Source organism: Paroedura picta, chromosome 7, assembly GCF_049243985.1.
Source record: "Paroedura picta isolate Pp20150507F chromosome 7, Ppicta_v3.0, whole genome shotgun sequence".
Classification (NCBI taxonomy): Eukaryota; Metazoa; Chordata; class Lepidosauria; order Squamata; family Gekkonidae; genus Paroedura; species Paroedura picta.
The window spans coordinates 74,080,138-74,094,518 of NC_135375.1; the positions used below are offsets into that span (position 1 = coordinate 74,080,138).

General features: G+C 39.3%; 1 protein-coding gene across 1 annotated transcript in view; it reads left to right on the forward strand.

Moving 5' to 3' along the window:
- The window catches only part of JAK2 (Janus kinase 2), an 83,066-nt gene that overhangs the window by 52,470 nt on the left and 16,215 nt on the right, over positions 1–14,381 (forward strand). The window contains exons 9-17 of the mRNA XM_077344937.1: positions 2,043–2,154; positions 3,497–3,683; positions 4,163–4,290; positions 6,299–6,433; positions 8,608–8,695; positions 9,652–9,779; positions 10,509–10,647; positions 11,738–11,889; positions 12,771–12,921. Of these exons, the coding sequence (XP_077201052.1) occupies positions 2,043–2,154; positions 3,497–3,683; positions 4,163–4,290; positions 6,299–6,433; positions 8,608–8,695; positions 9,652–9,779; positions 10,509–10,647; positions 11,738–11,889; positions 12,771–12,921 (1,220 nt within the window). The remainder of the gene's footprint in view (positions 1–2,042; positions 2,155–3,496; positions 3,684–4,162; positions 4,291–6,298; positions 6,434–8,607; positions 8,696–9,651; positions 9,780–10,508; positions 10,648–11,737; positions 11,890–12,770; positions 12,922–14,381) is intronic.

A 14,381-nucleotide genomic window follows, 5' to 3' on the forward strand; every position in this document is an offset into this window, starting at 1 on the left:
TCTGTCCCTGAAGCTGAGTCACTGACATTCAATACATATTATCCTCTGGAAATTCTGTGTAAATCTTGACATGAACATATGTAGAAGGGCTGATCAGCTTCTTAGGTTTGTTTGGTTTATTTCAATTGACAAATCTTAAAACAAAGCTAAAGACATTTTCTTCTGTTCGCTGTTCACTTCTAAATCTGGCATGCAGTGAACAGATAATGAACTTAAGAACTCCGAGACAAAACCATGGTGATAGTGTATGATGTCATAAGCTGAGGACTTAATGTGTTCACTGCAGGGTCTGGCAAAAATAGATTTTTAAGTTGTGAAGAAAGAAAAGGCAATTCTGATATCAGTGTCGTAAATGATTGTGGGGAACACAAAATTGCTAGCAAAGGAAATTGCTTTTGGTACAAATTACTAATCTCCCCCCAACCCCCACTCTCTACCAAAAGTTATTTCAGGGTGTCTTTATATATACTATTGTTAAATTAAATATATTTCACTTTGGTTAAGACAGATATGGATAATATGGGGGCGGGGGGGGGGTAGCCTTTTCGGAAACTTCATAGGAGCTTCTTCTCAAGAAGTCCAGAAGCTAGAATTCCCCCGTCTCTGTGTGGGCTGTGTTTGAAAAGGGTACCCTTCAAAGGGTACAGTCTGAGGTGTGACCAACACCTGTAAAGTCCATTATAGAAGGCTGATACTGCTTTTATGCATCCTAGAGGTAGAGTCAGATGGCAGTAATTCACCCAATAGTGTTTTGACCCAGCTTGTTTTAGACATATACAGGGGATAGATGACCTCAGAGTCTCTGTCAAATGTTACCTTTTATTATAATTGGATTGTTTGGATTAAGACTTACACTTATTTCTCAATAAAATGCTTGTTCTCAATTTAAAAAAATTAAAATGGGACACAAATAAGATAACTTTGTCTGTTGCCATGTTGGTTTCTTTTAACAGGAATAAGCCATAACAATGTTGCCTTTTCTCCTTATTCAAAAGCAGTAGTATGTGGCATTCACAGATGAAGCCATATGAATCTATCTATATACAATAAATGCTTCGTTCTCCAGCTCTTGATTATACAAAATGCTCAGTTAATTGGCATTTCCTGGTCAGCATATCCCTGTGTCTGCAGGAATACACACACCTCACCCCCTTCTCTCTAGTTGGCCAGATTGATGCATCAGGATGTTGCTGGACTATTGACAACTGGCACTACAGCTTATGTCATCCTTGGATGCCTCCTTCCCCTCAGCCTGCCTCAAGTTGTTAGGATCCATATCTGCACTCCTAGCCCAGTTGTCTGCCTGCAGCTTACAGCAGTTCTGGAGAATCCCACCAGGCATGTGGACTGTCGCCATTGCTTTCCCAGCAAGGATGAGGCTTGGTTGCTGCTGATTCATCCGGGATTCCTCAACACCTGAGGATGCTTAGCTGCTAGGTTTAAATGGCCCGAACCCAATCAGCCAAAAGGTCCAGGGAAACCCTCCTCCAAACCTGGGTTCAGGGGGCACAAACCAACCAAATTTATTATGATTTTGAGGTCTTTTACTGGTTTGTGTCCATCCCTAAACATGAGCATCGAGCACATTTGATTAACCAGCAGACCCCCTCCCCCATTCCCCATGCGTGAAGGATAAGAAAGCATTTACTATAACTGCTTTATATGAAATCACAAAATTTACTCAGATGACTTTTGCTGACATAAGGTCTCCAAAGTACAGAGGGGCTTTTGTAATCCTGCTACCTTGTGATATTTTAACTAGAGATTCCAGGGCCTGAAAGAGAGAACTTCTGCATGCCAGTATTCTGTAACTGAGCTTTCATCGTCCCCTTCAAAGCTGACACAGCTTTTTTATTCATTTTGTCAAAAGTAGACCAGAGAAAGGTAAACAGATGCTATAATGTATAAACAATCATAAACACATTGAGTTTTTTTTAACCTCTTGATTGGGCATTAAAGTCTCTGGGGTCAGGCCGAAGTTCAAAGCTTGCTAAAATTTTGAAAGGAAAAAAATTTACTTCTCTTATTTTTTAAAAAAACAGGATGGACTTTGCAATCAATAAACTGAAGAGAGCCGGCAGTCAGACAGGGTGTTATGTTCTTCGTTGCAGTCCAAAAGAGTTTAAGAAATATTTTCTGACCTTTGCTGTGCAGGTTAGTATTGAAGATCAGAATTCAACTGTTTTGACTTTTTAAATTTTTACTTCTCAAAATATAATTGGCTTCTTTTAAAAAACATGTATTTCATTCATAGTATAAAACATATTTAAATGACATATTTGTAATTTCAGATTTGAACTGGAAATTCCTGATAATCCCCCTTGCTCTGTAACATAATCTCATGATTTTGCCATGGGTTTGATCAGTTTCACTTTTATTGTCATTCCCAGACAATGTTGTTGGCTATTAAGTCTCTGCAAGAACTGAAGCAAAGCAAAACATTGTGCAACCTAGCTCACTTTTTTAGTGAACTAAGTAGCATTTTGCAACATGGTTTAATTTCCTCATAAAGTGATTTACTGTAGTGATCAAATGAGTTGTGTTAGTACTGTAACTTAGCAAGCAGAGCTCTTGGATCTTAAATCTAGCAGAAGATAAATGTAAATAAAGAAGAACTGTTTTCAAAAATGTGGTTCTTGCAAACTGGTAAAATTGGGAAAAGGTTAAATTGGGAAAAGCCATAAAACAACATAGGTCCTGCAAGTGATGCCTAGTTCAGAGTTTCAAATGATGTAAAAGTTTGATAATTTACTTTCTCTAAAACAGTAAAGTCTTCAGATAAACTTGTTATTAGATATGTTTTGAGAGCAGTCTTCTATTCATGATTACTCTCATTGCAATTTATTGTCACATGGACTTTTATTATAGAAGAAGATGTTCCTTGCAAAATTTGGTGACTTGGGTGTTCAGGCTGTCATTTTGTGAGATTTATTCTGTAATAATCCTGAATTTTGATGCCAAGAAAAGCTTGAACTAGAGTTTCATTACCCTTGATTCCCATTTGATTAGGAGTTCCCTGTTTCAGTATTAAGTAAAGAAAACAAATCACCAGTTGATTAATGACAGACGTTCAGTGGAAGAAGCTGGAAATAGTTCCTTCAAGGATTCCCTTGTGTTGTTTGGAGGATAAAAGTTAAAAGAATCTGGCTAAAGTTGATGTGAAGGACCTCTGCCTGAGACCCTGTAGACTGGAGAGACTGCCAGCCTCAGTAGACAATACTTTGATGAAACAAGGGTCTCATACAGTCTAAGGTAGCTTCATGTGACGTTTGAAAGTTAAAGGATATATTTTCTTCTACCCATGAAATTTTAATTTGCTTTAATGAGACTATAAAATTTATGCAGTTACTTCTTTGGCAGAGTTTAGAATAGCCTTTTTAAAAATGTATGTGTTTATTGTAATTATATACCGCCTTCCCCTGAACATTGATAGAGCATGAAGAAAGTGTGGTTTAAAAATTATTTCTGTCTTCTTCCTCCACATCCAATTCTATAGCGGGAAAACGTCACAGATTACAAACATTGTTTAATAACAAAAAGTGAAAGCGGTGAGTATAATCTCACTGGTACACGAAGAAACTTTACAAACCTTCCAGATTTGTTGAATTGTTACCGGACAGAAACTGTACGATCAGACAGCATAATTTTCCAGTTTACCAGATGCTGCCCACCAAAACCAAAAGGTAAGGACCTCCTTGGTGAAACATAAGTCAAATGTTTAAAATGATTCTTTGGTTGACTTTTTTTTGTTCCTTAGAACTTGATTTTCTGTAATTTGCCGGGTTTTCGTATACAGCCTGACCCTTGAGTTAGAGAAAGGAAGGAAATCTTGGAGTGTTAACTGGTATTCTCTCTGATTGGTCAAAGGAGAAAAGAAGGGCGTTCCCAGGCCTTTGGTAACCTCTTTAATTGTTGATTAGTTATAGGGCTAGGAAAAGGAAGAGGCTTGATTCTTTGAGGATGTCTTTGTTTATGATGAGATTATTATGGTGAGATTATGTGGGATTGTATGTGATCTTTTCCTACTGTCCTGGCTCTTAGTCTTAACAAGCGGAAGCTACACTTAGAATCTAAGTCAGTGTCAGTTTTCTAAATACTTGTTGAGGCAAGTATTTGCATGTTGTGCTGTAAGTAATATGCCCTTTGGCTTTTTTCTCAACAGATAAATCCAACCTCCTAGTATTTAGAAGCAATGGAGTGTCTGATATACCAACCTCTCCCACCTTGCAGAGGCACAATAACATCAACCAGATGGTTTTTCACAAAATCTCCCATGAAGATTTGAAATTTGTAAGCTATCTGGAATTGAATGCTAGATCATAACTAAATGCAGCTACCTGGGATAAAATCCCATTATTGTAATAAATGAAAATATTTCTCAAGAATGCAGTACTGGAAATTCTGCACAAACAGGCACAAGAGCATAGTTCATATAGAAAGCTTTTCATTTGCTAAATGTGCATGCAACCTAAGGGAATTGAACACAGAATGCAAGTGTATTCTTTAATTATACCTGTACATTTTTGAGGAACAGGGTGTTATGATTCCCCCCCTAAGGTAGAGAGAGTGAACATGCAGACAATTGGGATCTAACTTATCTCTGCATTCTGTCAAGTTCAATAGCAGTTACTCCCTTGTAATGGCATAGGTTTATGTCCTTTGCTCACCAGTTTTCAGCCATGTTTATGAAGAAGCTCTTTTTCTTTTGCTCCAAGAGCTCACAGCAGCTTCTACTTTTCCCTTTCAAACAGGGAAGGTGAGCAACCCTGTGCACAGATTTGTAGAACAACTGAACTTAATCATGTGTGTGAGAAAGACTTTCTTGTGGTATGTGCAAGCACTGAAGACCTCTGGAATTTGATATTGACAGTATTTGAGGATGGCCCTTCAGTTGATGCTATTCCTGAACCTGACTTGCACCCCTTTGTTTTAAAATGTACACTCTTGTTTCTATAAAAGTATAATGACCCTGCTGGTCAGACCAGAGGTCTATCTCAGGGGTAGTCAACCTGTGGTCCTCCAGATGTCCATGGACTACAATTCCCATGAGCCCCTGCCAGCATTTGTTGGCAAGGGCTCGTGGGAATTGTAGTCCATGAACATCTGGAGGACACAGGTTGATTACCCCTGGTCCTGTTCCACACAGTAGCCAATCACTTCTTTTGGAAGGCCAACAAACAAAGCACAGAGGCAAAAACCTTTCCTGGTATTATCTTCTAGCACTGGGTGTCGAAGATTTACTGTCTCTGATTATGGAGGTTCCCTTTAGCCAGCATGGCTAGTCATCACTGACAGCCTCTCTTCCATGAGTCTGTCTTAAATCACTTTCAAAGTCATCTGTGTTCAGAACCATGACCTTCACTGGCTGGGAATTCCACAGTTTACTGTAAAAAGTACTTTTTTGGTCTGTTTTGTACGTATTGTCCAGCAACTTAGGTATTCAATTTATAAACCATCTTTGTTCCAATATTGTGAGAAAGGATAAAAAGTTCTCTCTTTGTACACACTCTACATTCATACATAATTTTACAAATCTCTGTCATGTCCTTCCTTGGCCTCCTTTTTAATTTTATTTATTTATAATATTTTGCATATTTGTAGTCCACATTTCTCTCTGATGGTTGAGGCTGTTATGGTGGTTTGAGTCCTCTGTGGAGTGAGGTGCTGCCCCTGAAACCGCTGGGGGCCGCCCCGTGACCCACGCAGCCACTGGGGCGCCGCCTGCACAGCTGGAGGAGGCTTGGGCCCTCCTGTTGTGAGATGTAAGGAGGGAGGGGGGACGGAGTGTGTCTGTCTGTCTGAGAGGGACCAGGGAGGAGGTTGAGGAAGCTAGAAGGAAGGAGGGAGAGAGGATGAGGAGGTAGGAGTCTGCAGGTGTGTGTGATGGATGGAGGGAGCTAGGGACCAAAGAGCCATGGAGCAGGTATGTATTCCACATTCCCGTGAGAGGCAGGCTGTCACAACTTTTTTTAATCTGTAAGGGTATCTGTCCCATGATCCCATCACTATTAAGCTTACTTAGGAATCCTTGGTGTGAAGTAACTAGTCAAAAACCTTTTGGAAGTCCAAGTACATAATGTCTCTCTGATATTCCTTATCCACGTGCTTTTTAAGCTGCTTGAAGAACTCCAAATGGTTGATGAGACAGGACTTCCCTTTGTGGAAGCCACATTGATTTTCTCTCAGTAGGCTTTGTTCCCCAGTATGCTTAATAACTTTAGTGGACAGTTTATAGGTTTTTACAGATAATTAACTCCTCCCTCCTTGTCCTTCTTCCCTGCATGCTGTTTTCTTTTAGAATGAAAGCCTTGGGCAGGGTACATTCACCAAGATTTTCAAAGGTGTGAGGAAAGAAGAGGGAGACTATGGCAAGGTTCATGAAACTGAAGTCCTGCTGAAAGTTCTGGATAAAGTTCACAGGAACTACTCTGAGGTTTGTGTCTGAGCTAGAGGACTTTGTGGATTATGAACAATGAGAGTGCACGGTGTCACATAAATCGGGCTCAGACAACACTTTAACGAATTGCGTACCTCAACTTCCACTTTTAACAATGTGGGTTTCTAACTCTTATAACTGTGATATGCACAAAATGACAGCTTTTATACAGACGCACAACATCCCTAATTTTTCTCACACCTATCTACCATATGTATAGGCTTAATTTTGCAATACTTGACATAGATATCATTCTTTTTACAATGCTGTCCAGCCTAGCTAGGCTGAAATCTGACTTACTGGGCTTTTGAGAAGAGGTTCACCTTATGAATTTTGTCATGTCACTCATTAAAGCCACAAGAAGTCTATCACAACACATACAGCAACTATGCTACTATACAGCACCGAGGATGATGCAGCAACCTTACAGAAACTAAGCACGGTCTGGCCAGTGCCTCAATGGGTGATGGTCAGGGAATTAATTACATCCTTATTGAATCCTTCCTGCAAGGAGACCAGGGAAGTGTTTTTGCCTCACTCATTTATGAGGCATGTTAGTTGGGAGGTAAATCAGGGCCTAGATGAAAGAACTGGCTTAAGGTCACCCAGTGTTTTTCACAACAGGGTGGGGATCTGGACATGCATAAGTAACTCTCATTTCGTTCAGTGTGGCTTCCGTATTTCTTACTAAATTTATATACCACCCCTCTGTCCCAGGTAGGCCTGCATAGAGTTTCAGCCATAACTTTTCCATATGTATTACCATAGAATTTCCAGAGTGTTAGCTGACATGTCCAGGTTTTCCCCAGATTAATGTCAATAGATAGTATAATGCCATTTATACTCCTTCCCTCACTTCCCTGCCAGCCCAGAGGAAAGGGCCTTTTCAGCCCTGATCCCTGCCTAGTGGATTGAGCTCCCAGAAGAACTGAAGGCCCTGATGGAGCTGTCAAAGTTTCACAGGGCCTGAAAGATGGAGCTCTTCCAGCAGGCATTTGGTGAGGCTGGGCAAATTGGAAGATCTTGCTCTTCCTCTGAGTATCTGACTCGAACAACACTGGAGATGCAGCTGGGAGGTGGAACGATGGGGTTGAACTGGTAAGGACTGGTGTGTGTGTGTGGGGGGGACGTATTGTTTTTAATTGTTTTATTTGATTACTTTTGTAAACTGTCATGAGCTAACCGGTCTGGGAATGGCAGCTAAGAAATAAAATAAATAAATAATAGATGGAAGGGCCCAGCAATGGGAGAATACCTTCCCCAATCATGCATATTTAAGCTTCAAGGAGCCAGCTGGAGAGGGGGGGGGGTGTATTTTTTATTTATTTGGGGGGTTTTATATTGCTCCCTCTTGACTAGTCACCTTGGGGCGGTTTTCAACAATTTGTAACAGTAAATGTTAGCAGTAAAAATATTAAAACATTAAAATAAAGAATTAAAATTCTATTACTACTTAAACCGCTAACTTCATGGCGTGAAGGCTGGGAAGGAGGCCTGAATAAGATATTTGGTCAGTTTTTCCACTGGCCTCAACCATATGCTTGGTGGAAGAGCTCCATTTTGCAGGCCCTGCAAAATTCTGTGAGCTCTGCCAGGGCCCTGATCTCCCCCAGGTGCTCATTCCACTAAGCAGGAGCCAGTGCCAAAAAGGCCATGGCTCTTGTTGTGGCCAAGAGTAGTTCTTTGGGGCTTAGAACTTCCAAACAGTTGGCATTAGCTGAGGGATGTATTGAGATATGCAGGGTCCAGATTAAACGTTGTAACTTGGTTTTAGAGCAGCTACCAGTCATTCACTTGTGCATTACTACCATTGCTCTTGAATTGTGCACCCAAAATAGCCCCCTCTTCTGCATTTAAGTATAAAGAGTTTGTATGTGCTCCTTAGGAATTTTCCTACTGCCACTGTTGGTTAAATTTATTATCAAAGTGGTTATACATTGTAACCAAAATAATTCATATTAGTGCTTGATTAATGCTTGATCAATAATTATAATTATAATAAATAATACGGGCTTACAGAGACCAACAGGACGCCATCTGTTAGGCAGTATTGTTGTGGAAGACTGGGAGAGGAAGTTGTGTAAAAATAGAGGTGGGTTTTAATGAGATTTTATTCTAGACAGTTCTTATCAGTTTTCTCTCCACTAATTTTTGTTCCTATTCTCTTGTAGTCTTTCTTTGAGGCAGCAAGCATGATGAGTCAGCTTTCTTACAAGCACTTGGTATTAAATTATGGCGTTTGTGTGTATGGAGAGGAAAGTGAGTAAAACCAATTAATGTTTATTTGCACATGAGATTAATAATGTACTGTATCAATTTTTATTGCAGAATTGTATTTACATTATGATCAAGTATACATTGTCTGGCAGGAGGGTTCCCTAACTGATGTGAAACTGTGGGAGATGTACACAGTACAAGCTATTAGTATCCCGTCAGAATGTTTGTGTGTGTGCAAATGTTGCACCTCCAGAGTAAATATTTAAGAGTCGTTTTGTTCTAAAAGTTTTCTTAATGTTGTTTTTCACCTGAATCGTAACTAGGGTTCTATCAAAAAGAAAAGAAAATGGGGGGGGGGTTCGGGTTTGGGTTCGGGTTCAGATCTATAGGACCCCAACTCACCAAAACACTGATATTTCTTAAACGTTCTGAGTCCAAATACCAGTATGGTTCAGTATTCCTGAGAAGAAGAAAAACATTTTAAAAAGCAGCCTGACCATGGAACTGGCTTGGCTTCTCCTGCAACATGGTTTAACCTGCTAACAGAGATTCTGATGAACTTCTTAAAGTACAGGAAAGACAGTCAATGCTTTCAGAGAACATGATTCTGAGAACAGCTTGGAATTGTTACCTTTTTTAAATTCAGGATTTTAAGTAATAAAAAAAATTCATGGTGTACATTAATATATTGGCATTATTTACTGCAAAGCGTTTATTGGAATCTGAGCTTCATTCTGTACCTTTTTTAACTTGCCCAGTTCAGAAAATGTTAGCATAGGAACAAATAATAGAATGTAATTCTAGAATTGTAGGCCTACTTTGTTTGAAAAGAAAGTCTGATGTATAATTGGAAAGACACACTATACAAGAAAAGTGGCCAGTTTTTATGTTTTGTTTTGTTTTCAGACGTGGCACAATTTTCAGTCAGGTATCATGATTTCTCAAGCGCTGTAGCTAGAAAGCACTGATAACTTTGAATTTCTTTCTTTCGGAATCAGATATTCTTGTACAGGAGTTTGTAAAGTTTGGATCATTAGACACTTATTTGAAAAAGAATAAAAATTCTATAACCATCTTGTGGAAACTGGAAGTTGCCAAGCAGCTAGCAATGGCCATGCACTTTCTGGTAAGTCACTTACTGTCTTGGTGTTATTCCAAAGCAAGTTTTGTGTGAGTGCCTGCAAGTGGCTTTCTTATAGTAAAGATTTCACATATTTATAGGATCTTCATAAATTATGGTTTGCAGGCCATTTTAATAAACACCTGACTTTCAGAAGAGGAAAAGCTTATTTGATATCTTGTGGCATGCAGAGAAAATATTAACGGTCGCTGTTGGACCTGTGTAGGAAATGTTGTGTTCTTTTGTGGCAAGGGACCATACTTTATTTTGTCACATATAAAAATACAAAGATATCCAAAATGTGAACTTCATCTGAGGTGAATGCATACAATGTAAATTACTTACCAACTGAAAGCCTATTTATCCATGAGCTTTAGTTTGTCTGTTACCCATAATTGTGAGACTTCAACACAGAAGCCAGGCATGGCTCAATAGGAACAGAGGCTGACATTTCATGTGTGGATGGGGTACAAGGAGCACACCAGGTATGGCGATCAGTAGACAGACCCTGCTTGCTCAGTATGTGCAATGGAAGCCTCTGACTTTCTAGTTATAGAGTTCTCATTGATTGCTGGGACCATAGGCCGTGGTCCTGACCACACTTGGGAATTCTTTTCTACTCAAAGAAAATCTTCCATGCTTTAATGTCTGATATTTTATAATGTTACAGAATCGCCAAATGATTTCTGTTGGAGCAGGGTAAAAAACCTAAACAACATTATTTGTTTTTATCAGGAAGATAAAAATCTTGTTCATGGAAACGTATGTGCAAAAAATATTTTGCTTATCAGAGAAGAAGATAGGAAGTTGGGGAACCTTCCTTTTATCAAGCTTAGTGATCCTGGTATCAGCATTACAGTGTTGCCCAAAGACAGTAAGTGTCTGATTCTACAATTTCAGTGGTTAACTTGCTGCCTTGAAAATGTCACTGTGCGGAACTCTTCATTGTTTTATTGTTCTGATTTTTCATTCCAGTCAGATGCATTGTTTTGGAAGCTCTAAAATAATAGAATAAAATAATAGAATAGGCAGCATGAATTCACACAGTTAATTTTTAGAGCATCTACATTTTCTAAGGTAAGTACTGGAAATTGAACTAAAGTTCAGAATCGATTATCTAAGCCTATGCATGTTAGAAGAATTGAGCAGCAGCAATAGTATCTCAAGAGAAAGAGATTTGCCAAGTCCAACACTAAAAATAGACTTGCCTCATTAGCAAGGCATATTTTGAGATCTTTACTTTCATAAGGTAAAATGTGGTCTCTATTTACCTGTAAAGCTTCTGTTGATTTCCCAGAGAGTCTTTCTTCTTTGCCTCCTTTTTTTTTAACAGTCTAGAAGGTATAGATGGCAGATTCTAAAATCTGACATTAAAGCTGGGCTCCTTAATTCTTCCTTCAGACTTAAAAGCACAACTTCAAGATAAATGCATTAACGTGAAATAGCTTCTTATGTGCTGAACAAATGTCCTTGTAGTAGAAGACAGTTTTCTGCATAGTTTAATATAAAATATTTGGAATGGTTTTGAAAAACTGGCTATCCTGGACATCAAGGCTCCTGGAAATTTTACATTTTCAGGCTCTTAATGTACAACTTTATTTTTAGAATTAGTAAGATTCATTCAAAGGAAGCAACAACACAGAATCAATAGTTTGACTGTTATCCAATGCATTGTAGTCTGTAGAGATGATATTTTTGCTATAATCAGAATAATTTTTTCTGGATGTAATAAGGAGTCCTTGTGTATCTGCAGAACATTTTCCCCAGCAAATAGAATTGAAAGCTATATGGGAACATTTGTAATTTGTTTTCTGTAGATCAGCAATTATTGTTTTTGTCACTTAGAAGTATCCGTTTGTTTACATATTGCTCACCTTTGTCACTGAGACTCAAGTAGATTACAAAATATTGTTGCAAGGAATTTATTTCAGTAATGATTAAACTTGTTTGACTTCCCAATTTAGTTCTTCTTGAGAGAATACCCTGGTTTCCACCTGAATGCATTGAAAACCCCAAACAACTGAGTTTGGCAACAGACAAGTGGAGCTTTGGGACTACCCTGTGGGAAATCTGCAGTGGGGGAGACAAGCCTCTTAGTGCACTGGATTCTCAGAGAGTAAGAGCAATATGTTTAACAAGTTGATCTTGTACTATTTGCAGAGATCTTAACAAATGCAGTAGCATCCAGCTGCAGTTTATTCATCTGCTTCTGTCCTTCACCAGGTTTAATTCAAAGGAAAGAATTCTTGGCCTGCTAGAAACGTAATATTCCACTCCTTCCTGCACTTTCCTAGTCAGATGCAGCTGGAGCCACTTAACAAGTTCCCATCTTTCTCATTACAGAACACCTTTCTCCCCCACCCCCTTACATATTTGTATTTCATTGGAGGGGGGGAGTGACCCAAGCCTGTGGAAGCTGCAGCTGAGTAAAGTTGTATTACCCTAATAATCAAAAAATAAGCAGACACCAAATCTGACATTAAAAACTGCAGTGTTCTGAAACCAGGGGGAGAACCCCTCAGTTTATTGGAACATTCTATTTATCACCTGAAATTCACAATTCGTCAGCAACAAAACAAAACCTTCAGAGGGACCCTCCAGTTTGAAGAGGCTGAAGTTTCACTTGGTTGGATCCCACAAATCCATTCTGCTAACTGTGGCTTTTCCCCTTTCAATGCAAGCAGTCTCCTCCTGTGCAAGAGGCTCCTCTGTCCTATATATATGTTTGTTTGTACAGTCTTATTGAAGAGCTTGTGTGTAGGCCTCTTGGACCTGTGAGAAATGTTTACTGGGAAGCACAGACGGAGGTGGTTGGGAGGGAGAGGCAGAGCATCCCCTGCTGTGCCCTAGGTGTTGCTTGCCGTGTCTCCATCAAAGGCTTAACAAAATCCCTCACCCATCCGCTGCAGTCAAAGGCATATTGCATTTTGTTCAAAAGCTGCACATAATTTGTTCTAAAATTATTTCTTAATCATCCTTATACTGCTTGAATTTTAGAAACTGCAGTTTTATGAAGACCGGCACCAGCTTCCTGCTCCAAATTGGACAGAACTGGCCAATCTAATAAATAACTGCATGGATTATGAGCCAGACTTCAGGCCTTCATTTAGAGCAATTATACGTGACCTTAACAGTTTGTTCACTCCAGGTATGTTAAAAGAGAAGAAGTAACAGGATTTGAATTTTTATTGATTGATTGATTGATTTTTACATTGTCCTCTCTCAAACAAATCATCTCACGGCAGTTTTATTGTGGGTTATTCTGTTGGTTAACCGCCACGAGCTGTCAGGTACAGGAGTGGCAGGTTATAAATACAATGATAAATAAATAAAACAAAATAAATAATAATTGAATTATTAAAATATTAATAAAAATACAATATCAATTATCCCATAATATTATAAAATCATTTTAAACCAGCATTGTAATTAATCTTAAGGTTGGATATCAATTTCTGGATTTTTTGTTCCTGTTAGTCAGTTTCTGGGGAGGGGGGAGGAGGTGAGGGGAAGGCCCAAGAAGATGTTAGGTTGGATTGTGTTAATCACCCTGGCCTCACGCATAGGTCTGGTTGTTGGTTTCTCAGTGTACTTTAAAAATGCATTCCATTATCTAGACAAAGGATTGCCAGGGAAGAGTTGTCATTTAGCAGCCATTCACTCTAATTGCCTACCAGAGAGCTGGTCTAGCAGTAAGCTAAGAGCCCATACTTGGAAACAGGAAGTTCCTGGTTCAAATAAACACCAGGCACTCACCTGAGCAAGCCACTCCTTCCGCCTCATCCTCCATTGCAAACTAGAGATAACAATTCTGACCTTGTTTACAAGGCAGCTGGAAAGATTACATTTTATGAGGAGCACTTTATGAATACTATACACTATGCTCTTTAAATGTATTGCTCTTTGAACTGTTTTTTGCAAGACTGTGACACAGGGTAGTAAGGCAGCCAACATGCAATCTGAAAGCTCTGCCCATGAGGCTGGGAGTTCAATCCCAGCATCCGGCTCAAGGTTGACTCAGCCTTCCATCCTTCTGAGGTCGGTAAAATGAGTACCCAGCTTGCTGGGGGGTAAAACGGTAATGACTGGGGAGGGGAATGGCAAACCACCCTGTATTGAGTCTGCCAAGAAAACTTGAGTTTGCGTCACCCCAAGGGTCAGACATGACTCGATGCTTGCACAGGGGATACCTTTACCTTTAGACTTTCTTATGCAAGTGACATTGCCTCATACCTGTATTTATCCCATTTTGTCTAACATTTTAAAAGAGTCTTACTAGTTCATAATGCTTGAGTGGGGTGTGCTTCCCATTCTATAATGGCAGTGCCACCAACCCCCCTCCCCCTCCAAAATAATTTTCATTGGACTATATACCAGCCCTGTCTCCTCAGTCCATTTACTTGCTCAGTGACACATGTGTTTGCAAACACATCTTTGTCATATGAATAAATTACAACTTTATCTCAAAGTCTGTGAGCATTCATAAACATAATAAGTAAAACAGCTTTGTAATGGGGCTTCCAAAATGCATTAGGTTGCTGAATAACATGACAACATTATGATGTAAAGCTAGACTATATCACATTGACATGATCATTTATTTTGATT